The sequence below is a fragment of the Micromesistius poutassou genome (genome assembly GCF_964030765.1).
Source record: "Micromesistius poutassou genome assembly, contig: SCAFFOLD_1065, whole genome shotgun sequence".
In the NCBI taxonomy this organism is placed as follows: Eukaryota; Metazoa; Chordata; class Actinopteri; order Gadiformes; family Gadidae; genus Micromesistius; species Micromesistius poutassou.
In genome coordinates this window covers 2,501-15,000 of record NW_028179365.1, presented here as the reverse complement: position 1 = coordinate 15,000, position 12,500 = coordinate 2,501, and the positions used below count along the sequence as shown (strand labels likewise).

General features: G+C 45.1%; 1 protein-coding gene across 1 annotated transcript; it reads right to left on the bottom strand.

The window, feature by feature from the left end:
* Positions 1–2,072: 2,072 nt before the first annotated feature.
* On the bottom strand, positions 2,073–12,418 carry LOC311372894 (cell adhesion molecule 4-like; the record flags this gene model as incomplete). Its single annotated transcript, XM_084489824.1, has 2 exons — positions 2,073–2,360; positions 12,272–12,418. Coding segments are annotated over 2 exons (435 nt in total), but the record flags the coding sequence as incomplete, so codon positions are not given.
* Between the last annotated feature and the right edge of the window lie 82 nt (positions 12,419–12,500).

Sequence of the window (12,500 nt, the reverse complement as noted above, 5' to 3'; positions counted from 1 at the left end):
AAAACACCCCAGTAATCTTGCACCCACCAAGGGTGAAATGTGTGTTTAATTGAACTTTATTTGTATCAGTCTGACAGTACGATAAGTATGAATAAAACAATACCACACACGGTGGGATTAGAACTCTTAAGTACCAGTCCACCTGAAGAGATGGATCGGTACTTATTGGATTTATTCCTTTAATAAAAGGGCCCCAAAGCTTGCGTACAATTAACTGAATTTATTAAGATGGTTAAAAAGGGAAAATCAATCTACTCCTGCAACAAATGTAATATAATTCTACCTCTTTGAATAAAAAGTCTATGACGCAATCTCACTCTTATCGACAGTTGTCCAATGTGTCTATTTCTCTTCTAAGATTACAAAGTCATTGTTTACTGTGCTGACATGACTACATCACTATCTAGCCCAAGGACAGCTTTCAACTTCATTCATAAAATGTGTCCGTGTGCTCACATTTGGAAGCCTAACGTTTGTTCTGTTCATTCCGATGACAGCAAAATAACATACTTCCTCTTCAAATAAGCTTTCATCATTTTTTGATGGCCAATTTCAAATTGGGAACTTTCAAAAATGTTTGTTTCCTATCCAATTCACCCATCCATGGCTCATTTGATCAATAAAGTTCCCAGGAACTTTCCACTCAAAGCATAGAACATGAGTTGCAGTGGCGGAGATTCCCCATGGTGGAGGAGCAACTACTTAAAGATGAGAAACCAGAGGGGGATTGACTCGAATCAATGAAGTCAACAACCACTGCCGTTTTAACTACCAGAAAGAGGAATGCCTCCTGCAGTCAAATGCGTCTCAGGTAGGGAAAAATATACGATTTAGATGTTTTATTGAATCAAGGAATGCTTTAATAGTCAGACGCCGAGGGAAACTAGCGGACAGCCACAGAGACAGATGGAGGAGGTAGAGAACATGATGCATGGATCAGTTTAATCAGAGAAAAAGATGTTGAGAGATTTAAAATTGGACGGAAATGAACTAAAATATGTGTTTGCGTGTGTGCATGTGTGTGTGTTTGTGTGAGTGCAAAAAAGGACCAGAGGTAAAGACAGATTTACATGTTTCTGTGCTTGCATTTGAAGTGCAGGATTTTGATGTTTGTGCCAGTGTGAGCGTATCTACAGCAAATCCACAAGCTCAAATGCTTTCTACAACGATAAGGAGTGATACCGTTCGTACACAGAGTCAAAAGTTCTTGTTTGATCATGTGAAACTGGATGGTCATGTTGAAATACTCCTGCTAGGGAGCATATCGTCCTGAGGACGGCCTCAACCCCAGAACATTATTGTACCTCCCTCAAGTTTAACTTCCATTCAACTCTTCCGTATTTAACTCGCCCAGGGCAGCTCCACTTCCCATTTCCTTTTGTTTCCTTTTTAATCCAGCGCTCTTTTCCGAGCCCGGACTTTATCATTTATCACTCCCGCAGTCCCCAGACGCAGTCCCCATAACATTCGTCTATTCCTTCATTCATCAAAGCACCCATCCCTCGCACACTCCGCCTGGGCTCCTCGGCGCCATCGAGCCGCTGCCTCAATCAATCAGCCAATCAAACATTATTAATGGCACACTTGGCATACAAAACCGCAATACAAAGTGCTTAACAAGGGAAGCAAAACAAAACGAGAAGAAATATGATTAGAGCTAGAATCACAGAGATACTCTGGAGTCGTAGAATTCATTAAAATAAAAGGATGACGGCGAGAGGGTCACTATTTAACCGTCAGGTGTGATGTCGATTAGCGACACATTATCCTCACACAGTCGAGTATCCACCCACACATGATGGATGGATCAACCTAGCGGCCGACCCAGTGGACCGGACCATTCTCGGGTATAAACCGGGTCAGTAAGGGAACATAATGGCAGAATATTTATAATGAATCCATAACAACTATAAATGGGCTTATCACCGTCCCACCCGGTGGTAAAATCGTAAAGATAGAACACTGATCTGAGATGACGAACCGAGATAGTGAGACATTGATCCGAGACGGTTAGAAATCGATCTCCCCCCCCGCCCCCCCCCCGCCCCCATGGGCCCCACACCCCTACCGACCTGGCACCTCGCGGCCTCCGCGGACCCAGCGCAGGGTGGTGGCGGGCTTGCTGCGCGGCGACACGCAGCTCAGCACCGCCTCGCCGCCCTCCACCGCCTCCTGCTTCACCTCCACTGTGGGCGTCTCGGGGGGCACCGACACGGACAGCGTGGCCACCTGGTGGTGCGTGTCGTCCGTGTACAGCTGGCAGAAGTAGCCGCCCTCGTCCGACACGCTGACGTTGGTGAGCGTGATGCGCACCAGCCGCGGCGTGAACAGCACCATCTGGAAGCGCTCGTCCTTTAGGGCTGTGGAGGCGGTGGGGGGGGAGGGGGGGGGGGGAAGGGAGGGAGGGAGGGGGGGGGAGGGGGGGCAGGGGAGGGATGGACGTAGAAAGAAAGAATGGAGAGAAATGATGGAGAGGCGGCGAGGAGAGTGAATGGATGATTGTATGATTGTGTGGTGATTGATTGACGAGTGTGTGTGTGTTTGTGTGTGTGTGTGTGTGTGTGTGTGTGTGTGTGTGTGTGTGTGTGTGTGTGTGTGTGTGTGTGATGTGATGCGGGAGGGAGAGAGCGAGAGGGAGATAGAGAGAAAGAGAGGGAAATATAAGGAGAGAGAGAGAGAGCGACAGAGAGAAAGAGAGAGAGCGACAGAGAGAGAGACAGAGAGAGAAAGAGAGAGAGAGAGAGATAGAGGGAGAGAGAGAGAGGGGGGGGGCAGACAGGAGCAGAACGAGGGGAAGAGAAGAAGAGAAGATGGATTGATGGTTGATGTGAAAGGACAGGAGGAGGAAGAGGAGAAGGAGGAGGAGCGGGAGAAGGAGTAGGAGGAGGAGTAGAGATGCAGGGGAAATTGAGAAAGATGACAGGAAAGAATAAAACAAAGTTATATATTTGTTAATATGTGTCTGTTAACCATGCAGAACGACAGATATTAACTTGATTAATATACAGTAGCAGTCACTGCATTAAAATCAATTTTTACAAAGGTCTACAATTTATTATGAGGCTTTTATTTATGGTGATGCTGCCTCTTTATTGCATGTGTTTAATTTATTTCACTGTTATCCTAATTATGTTTTATTTGTTTTGCTCTAATAATTTGGGGGGTGGTGTAAATGTTTTTGTGAAAACCATGTATAAGTACAATATTGTGTATACACACACACACACACACACACACACACCAGATACAAATTAAGACGGGAACAGAAGAAACAAGCCACGTCTTTGGACTATCGGAAAATAAAGTAGGACAGGGGTGGAGATGGGGCCGAGGAAAAGCCAGATTAACGACACCATCCTCCACTTACACCACAGTTAGCAACAATAATAAGATGTTAACTACTGGCATCCAAAACAGTGTTGTTTTTTTAATGACTTAATCAGCTGACGTTAAAGTCCTGAGGCAGGTCGCAGGGCGGAACTGGCAGCTCTGTGGAACAATGGCCAGCTGCATTAACACCAACCTCACGCCAGACAGTAGTAAGAGAGCTGATCCGCTTAAAGCTACGCGTTGGGCCGCATTGATCTGGACCCGTTAAAATAAGAGCACAAAGCACACCCTTTAAACTGTGTTCACCAATCAGAATCAAGCGTTCAACAAAGCTGTGGTGTAATTATGGTTGAAATATAATATACCTTTGCCTCTTGTACCTAATGAGTTGACAGGTCACGCTTTATCATACTCAGGTCATGCATATTATACACCGATCAGTAAAATCTGCCACAAAAATAAAACAATTATGAGCTAAAGTAAAGCAAGGACAAGACTAAATAAAAACGAAACAACCAAAATAATTGAAAATACTAAGAGGTTATGAACTTCCATACACGTTGAATAAAATTGGGTATTATTTATGATGCCTTCCGGCAGCTGAATAGAGAGCTGTTCTTCATACAAGGGTACCGTGGGAAAGGGAACAATAGGTATTTTTTTTCCAATATCAGGCGAACAAGTGATTTGCATTTCAAGTCGGAAAAGCAATACATCTGATTTGTGTTTTGGCAAAGACATCCTCAGGATAAACACGTAATAGAGCATGAATCAGGATCGGTATTCATCAGCTGGGATTCCTACCTCAGCAAACCACTTAAAACAGACTGCCAATACAAAGCGGGTGATAGAGGTTATCCACACCCCCAAGCCATTGGCAACACAGAGGGGGCCAATGTCTGGAAAGAAAATACATTTGTAGATAACCTTAACGATAAGGACTTGACCGTGGTAGACATATTTTCAATTGTATCAGTCCATGTCTCACACACATTGAGTTTGTATGTACATGGGTAAGAACTGCTTCCCAAAAGTTATCCCACAGCTCTTCCTGACGGTCTCGCAGCCAAATAATACACATCACTTAACATATACACAATCACTGTGACCAGATCCTTCCAGATTGAACAACAGCATGCAGCTCATTAACAGAATGCTGTTTTGTGTTGAGTTCTAGTCAAGAGCACACTCGCTCCGAGAAGCTTTTCAACGAAAGAGAAGGCCTTGGAAACAACCAGGTAGCCTACCCCAAAAATAAAAAATATTACAAGATGTCAAACTTTGTTTCCAACTAATTGACTGTCATTTAGTACATTGTATCTGATGAATTACCACAGCACACAACATTTCTGAAGGGCTGGCAGAAAATTGGATTTGCAAGAAATGGGGTTATAAGGAGGAGAGATTGGAAAGTATAATGGCCTTTAAATGGGGTCCAAATATTAAGTCTGATTCTACAATAATGTGTTTGAGTACTTTGGTGCAGGAGTTAGACAACATTATGCGCCAGGTGAAGGAGGGCACTCATGATTGTGGATTTATGCCTAACCAGGCAAGCCCAGAACAGAATTGGTATTTAACAGATTGTAAATGCTGTGAACGACTGCAAATGGAAAAGGCAGGGTGAGGCCAGTTTGAGTTAGAAGCTAGTTGATGGAAATTGGATATGCATAAAAGAATGCAGTGAAAAGGGTACACAAATATTGCTCACATCTTACTGATTAGTGGGTGGGCACGGTAAGGTTAATTCCATGTAGAAAAAACCTCCTAATAGAGAAAAGCCTTGGAGGTGTTTGTGGCTCAATGGATTACAGAAAATAGCCGAGGAGAGATGAAAACCTGTTTGATTCCACAGCAAGCGGCACATGGTTCAAACGCCTGTTGTGTGTAAACAAACAAGCCTCAAATCCAAGTTTTTAATGGAATCGCCGCGCAAACTATCTAGAGGAAAACCTTTTCAGCATTTATAAAACTGAGTATATTTGGCAGCGGGCTATTTAATTTGCTGTATCAAATAATAAATGACTACTCTTACTTTTAAGTTATTTAGCAGATACATTATCCAAAGGAACTTTCAGTGGATTCAGAATGTCAATAAGGAGCTGATAGGCCTTGGGCATTTTGCTCAAGTGGTATTACAGCAGTTGAATACCCTTCCATTGTAATAATCATTGCATGGAGAAGTACATTTTATAGTCCTTTCTGAGTCCAATGGAATATACGGTACTTCTTGCCTATTGATTCACTGAAAACATCTCTAGATCAATACTAGCTTTGGAAAGAGATGCTCTGATCAGTGTGTGAATGGTTCTTTTTATTCCCGTGAAATCTTTTCTTTTACTCTTGCTTTTGTTTTCGGTTTATTGATTTGGTAGTGTTTATATAAGTGTTATGATCGCCTCTATTTACTTTGGCTCTCTCTTGGTTTTGTTTTGCTCATCCCATTCAGTTATTGCCATGTAGAGTTGTCAACATCAACTAGGACCTGCAATTACAGAGAGACGCATACAAAAAACCCCATAAATTCAGATCAGAACTGGGGCAGATTATGGGCAGGGATCGAAAAAAACCAGGAGAAAAGTGGTAAGAATGATCAATGAGAGTGTCTGCTTCTATAGTCCTGCCGTGAGGGGAAAATACACAGATGAGTAGCTCCAATCACCGGGCCCAGAACGGACAAAAGGCGAGCACGGAGCGCGGGGGGGGGGGGGGGGGGGGGGGGGGGGGCGGGGGGGTTGGTGGAGGGAAAAAAAAAGTGACAAAGTGAGCGTGCAACAATTTCCCCTTTGTGGCGGCAGAAGGAGGGGGGCATCGACGGAGGAGGACATTTCTCATGCCCTGTAATTCCAGTGACAGTCGGCGAGCAGTGGCGCCGGTTCAATGGCCGCATGGATTCTCATGGCGGCCCTTAGAAAAGGTAGTTTGCATTGACTTGACTGTAAGAAAAACACATCGCCTCTCCCCGCCCTCGACCTCTGCTCTCTCCTGCTTAGTTGCTCTCTCTCTCTCTCGCACTCTCGCTCTCTCTCTCTCTCTCTCTCTCTCTCTCTCTCTCTTCACTCCTTTCTGTCTCTGCTTGTCCTTTGTGTTGGCCTAAGCTCAGGGGACAGAATACCAATAGCGCTCTGATGCGACAGCCCGCCGTCTCGCAGCATAACTCATCACAAGGCAGACACTAGACGACGGCGTGCGTGCGTGCGTGCGTGCGTGGGTGCGTGTGCGCATCTCTGTTCTTCGCACGTGCATGCGTGTGTGACTGAGCGTGTGTGCATGATGGAACTGTCTCTGTGGGTTTGTGCAAACAGGGGAGTGAAAGGCATAAGGGTTGAGCGGTGACAAATACTATATTTGGTCGGATAAAATGATATTCGGTGGGAAAGAGAAGTACATTTTAACTCTTGGAGGGAGAAATATGCAGGGTAATGGAGTCAAGCGCACACTTCCCAGGGAACACCGTCACACTAATCTCCGTCCCTGTGCACTGAATGACACACAGAACAGTGTTAAGGGACCATTCCCCACGGATAGGTAAATCTCTTTTTTTTTCTCCCGCCGCTAAATGGCAACTAAATGTCAGACTTTGGTTGAAGTCCTAGTTCACCTCCATTGTGCCATCTCATTTACATGCAGAGGGCAGGCAAAGTCGAGGCGACGCACGAGAGAGAGAGAGAGAGAGAGAGAGAGAGAGACAGAGAGAGAAAGAGAGAGATGAACCCTCTGGGTGCATGAGTTCATTCGGACCGTTAAGCCTCTATATCACGGCTAACTGTCCCCAGAATCCTATAAAACAAGCCTCTTACTGGTCGCTCTGTTCTACCATTGGAACAAAACTACAACCCCCGCGATGCCACGCTATTGACTTAACAGCCGCCATGTTTGGGCAGTTAGCTTGCAAGGAAAGGGTTCTGTATTAATGCTTGCCAAGCCACCAAAGGAACCAACAGAGTGTAAGTGGGATGTCTGAGGGGCAGATGGACAATGGTTGGGCGGGGGGGGGGGGGGGGGGGGGGGGTGCATCAAAAGAACGATCAAACACAGATAAAGAGCAAAGGGGAAAAAATAGAAATGTCATTTACGCTCCGACAATTTAGCCGGGGTGTAATCTGGGGGTGTGTGGGGGAGGGGGGTGGGAGGGGGGAGGGGGTGGGTCAATTTTTTTGGGTCAATTTACCCAAGTAAATTGACTGCATTAACCCGACACTCACTCACGGCGACTACTTTGTAGTTTTACACAAACACAACGCTCGGTGGCCTTCCTGTGCCCTAATCTCCCCCTCTGTCATCCCTCTCTCTTTCCCTTTCTGTTTCTCTCCATCTCTCTCCATCACTCCTGTGCTCTTGTGTCCCTCGGTCACCCCCTCCTCTCCTCCGGCTACCCCTCCCTGATGAGGGGCTCATGGGGGTCCCTGGCGTGCGCCATGTCTGTGTCCGCCCAGAGACGAGAGAGATGGGGGGGGGGGGGGGGGTGTTAAGGGGGGTGTTAAGGAGCTGCCTGCCGCCATCCCTGTTTAAATACTTAATGGCGCGTAGTCCTAATGTGACAGCTTCGGAGGGCGGGAGGGGAGAGATCCCTAAAGGAGAGGACTTCACCTTGCCAATTATTGGTTTCTTCGTGATTAAGGTGCACAATGTCGGCAAGTGGAGGGATATAAGGGAACGGGAACTGTATTTCAACCGGGCACCGATGGGCGATTTAAAATCAGGGTGACACAAGGTCAAGCAAGGTGACCTGTGCAGACAGGGCCGGATTATCCATAAGGGCACATGGGCCAACCAGTAGGGGGGCACCACAACCAGTGGGGGTGTACCACAACCAGTGGGGGGGCACCACATGAAACAAGCTTTAAAAAAAAGAATCGTAATTCGTAAAGGGGGGGGGGGGGGGGGGGTACAGTTGAGGTATAGTGCCCAGGGGCACCACATTGTGTTAATACGAGCCTATGTGCAGAGACGGGCGTTAAAGAGCAGGGTTAACCGAGGTCAAACAAGGCTCATTGTGGATTGTGGTTGCTTGTTTGTTTCTGAGGAATTTGCCTTGTCAACTTTTAAATGTATTAAATCTTTATTTTTGCTTTCCCAGTTCGGCTCTATTTACTTCTGATCTTTATCCTGCTGAATAGTTTAATCTCAGAGTCCCAATATTAATACTGTGATATTTTAATACAGACTTACAGTTTCTTAATAATTTATAGTTCCGTTTTAAAATAAAGTTTTGAAATAAATAAATACAACCAAGCGGTTGAATATGCAAATATATCCCACTGCACCAGCAGGATATATAAATATATATGTATGTATATATATATATATATATATATATATATATATATATATATATAATTGTAATGTATTTGTTTGCAGGATGTTCATGCATACTATTTATACAATAGCAGCAAGACCATACAATATAGCAATTAGTAGTTCTCAGTAATGACCCAAATTGGTTGTTGTCTTAGCTCAGGCCTGAACATGGTCTCAAGTCACACTTGTATATATATACTGTATATATATATATATATATATATATATATATATATATATTTATATATAGGTAATGGCTTTGATTTGCTTAGGGGATTATCTTTTAATGCACTTAAGGCCCAAAAAAGCAACCTAAATAAGGACCAAACCTAAGAGCATAGTGTTCGCTTTATGCCACTCTGGCGCGGTTTACAAACGACACAACCTTGAATATGATTTAAGGATCTCATCTCCAGCTTTATGATCGGAACAAAGTCGGGGCAGCAACTTTTGTCCCTAATTAGCGTGGTAAAAAAAGAGGGTTTTTGTCTACCCCCGAGGTCTTTAACAAAGGGATGCAATTTTCCTTGGTTATGACATGGGTTACCACGATGCCTCGCCTTTAACGCAACGCGAGGCCAGCCTCTAACGAGCAGCCGTAATGAGTGGTGATCTCATCAGCAGGGTCAACACCAGACGATGTGCCCGGTGCGTTCTGCTGCCCAGCTTCCTCAAAGCTCTTTACATCGCTCTCACAGTCGGGGGGCGAGGGGGGGGGCCAAGACTCTAAAGGAAATTATTTAATTATTTTAAGAAAAATTATGTTCTTGTAGAAAAAGCAAATTTTCACTTTTTGGATGCACATATGAAAAGTATGAAAGTTTTCATTTGTACTTCATTTGTATGTGTTCTTATCCTTCAGTGTTGGATATAAAAATCCTCATTCTTACACTAATCCATTCACGGACACGCTCAGCTCTCAACATAACTGATTAACCGCAAAGTCGAAACACTGCGCTGCCACATTCCAAAAAACAGTGGGCTTATATTCTCCACTCTGTATCTCTCTGTATCTCTCTGTAGCTCCGCTTCCAAATTTTCCATGGTCAGAATTCGACCTCATTGTTCGACAGAGTTCAACCTCATTGGCTGTTTAGTCTACCCAGCCAATGTACCTGCAGTGCTAAACCCCGCCCTCAGAATGTTACGGACTAATCATACCTTTACTTTGACCTCTGTCTTTTGCTTTAGCCAGACAGGGAAACAAACTAGGGTTGGTTTCATACCGGGGTATTTGTAATGTCCTGGGTTTCCCTTCAAGGATTAACAAATGAATGAATAAACAAACAATTTTTTTTTTGAAATGTGAGGCAGTGTTTTCATAGTTTGTGGATTTAATATGAAGCCCACCAGCAGCCAAACCCTTTGAACATATGGACTCCTCCATTTGCCTAAAGCACACTTAATCTCACCCAATTACAGACATTATAATTAATACTAAAGCAGAAGTGCCATGGCTGTGGGAGATTTTTTTTCATAACACCACAGCGAGTAAATGTGACTATTAAATACATTTAAGCTATCAAACACAAGCTATGTCATGTATCTCTGGATATGAATGTTTCTGCTTATATGCACTGCATGTAAAACAGAAAGCCGACTGTATGAGGATCATTATGGGGGCGGGGGGGGGGCAACAGAACATCGTCCTCCTGAACACCTTACCTGGCAGGGCAGAAAGCACTTGCACTCGATGACACCGTTGTTTTCAATACGCTGCACCATTATGTAAGGCATCTCCCGTCTCACTCGGCTGTGTTTGAATTGGGCCTTGAATGCTGATGATCTCGCTACGGTCACTTATATCGCTTGCTCAATTTCCCATACGATGTAGGTGTGCTGCTACGCAAGGCGTGACGGTCCAGACTGTCTGGACAGATTGTCATTTTCCTCCATATCCGTTTTTTTTTTGCTCTAAAGATTTATCCAAAAAGTGTTATTTTTCCTCCACTTGAACCACACAGCCCCTCCCTCATCGTGTAATGATACTGCAGGATGGTGGAATACGTGGTTTGCATCAATAACGTTCCAAGGGTGTGCGATATTTTCTTGAACTGGACACCGTTGCCTTTTAACATTTCCAAATCAATGCGTTACAAACCATTAACAAATCATCATTAACAACAATTATTTTCCGTGCATCATTTCCTTCAAAAATAATATTACTCATAATACTTAATAATAATATCAATATCAACTATTTGACCAGCATTTTTTATCATTGTCATGTTTAAAGCCCATTTTACGGGTTTCTGGTCAAATAGTTATGACTAATATTATTATTAAGTATTACTCATAATACTTAATAATAATATTAGTATTTAATATTATTAGTAGTTAATATTATTAACTATTTGACCAGCTCCCCGTTTAAAATGGGCTGTAACATGACAATGATAAACAGAAACTTGGTTAATAGTGGAGTGAAGAACAACATCCACTCGTTACTGTAACCAAGCATCACAGGACTAATTGAGTTTAGTTGAGTCTGTTTTTAAGCCTCATACGAATGTATCATTAAGTAACTAACTAATGAAATTTCTAAAAGTACTTCAGATGTTCTCAGTTTTTCATTAGTAATTATTTCTATCCATGTGTTTCTGCAAGTTGAGATCTGTTGGTTGGTTATTAACACGCAAATGCACATACGCACAGCCATACCCACTCCCCACAGACACACACACAACCAACCACCTACACACACACACCCCAAGTGCTGCCGCACCCACACTCATGGAGACAGACAGTCACAAAGACCGACAGACAGAGAGAGACAGACAGACAGACAGACTCACACACACACACACAGACAGGCAGAGAGCCAGACAGACGGACAGACGGACAGACAGGCAGAGAGCGAGACAGACAGAGAGCCAGACAGACAGACAGACAGAGAGCCGGACAGACAGACAGACAGAGAGCCGGACAGACAGACAGACAGACAGACAGAAAGGCAGAGAGCCAGACAGACAGACAGACAGACAGACAGACAGACAGACAGAGAGCCGGACAGACAGACAGACAGACAGAGAGCCGGACAGACAGACAGACAGAGAGCCGGACAGACAGACAGACAGACAGACAGACAGGCAGACAGACAGACAGAGAGCCAGACAGACAGACAGACAGACAGACAGACAGGCAGACAGACAGGCAGAGAGCCAGACAGACAGACAGACAGAGAGAGAGCCGGACAGACAGACAGACAGACAGACAGACAGACAGACAGACAGACAGAGAGCCGGACAGACAGACAGACAGACAGACAGACAGACAGACAGAGAGCCAGACAGACAGACAGACAGACAGGCAGAGAGCCAGACAGACAGACAGAGAGCCAGACAGACAGACAGACGGACAGACAGACAGACAGACAGAGAGCCAGACAGACAGACAGACAGACAGACAGACAGAAAGGCAGAGAGCCAGACAGACAGACAGACAGACAGACAGACAGACAGACAGACAGCCAGGCAGAGAGCCAGACAGACAGACAGGCAGACAGACAGGCAGAGAGCCAGACAGACAGACAGACAGACAGACAAACAGGCAGACAGACAGACAGACAGACAGACAGACAGGCAGACAGACAGACAGACAGACAGACAGACAGACAGACAGACAGTGTGGGCCTCCGCACCTCGCGTGCCGTTGAAGAAGAGCGTCTGCCTGCGGGGGTTCTGGATGACCACGATGGAGCCGTCGTAGTTCTGCAGCCGGCAGGAGATCTGCGCCGTGCCGCCCTCCAGCACCGTCACGTTCTCCGCCTGCACCGCCTGGCAGCGCGCTGGGGGAGACAGATGGGCGGGGGGGGGAGGGTTGAGAGAGGGAGAGAAAGAGAGATGGGGGGGGGGTGGTGGGTCGGGGGG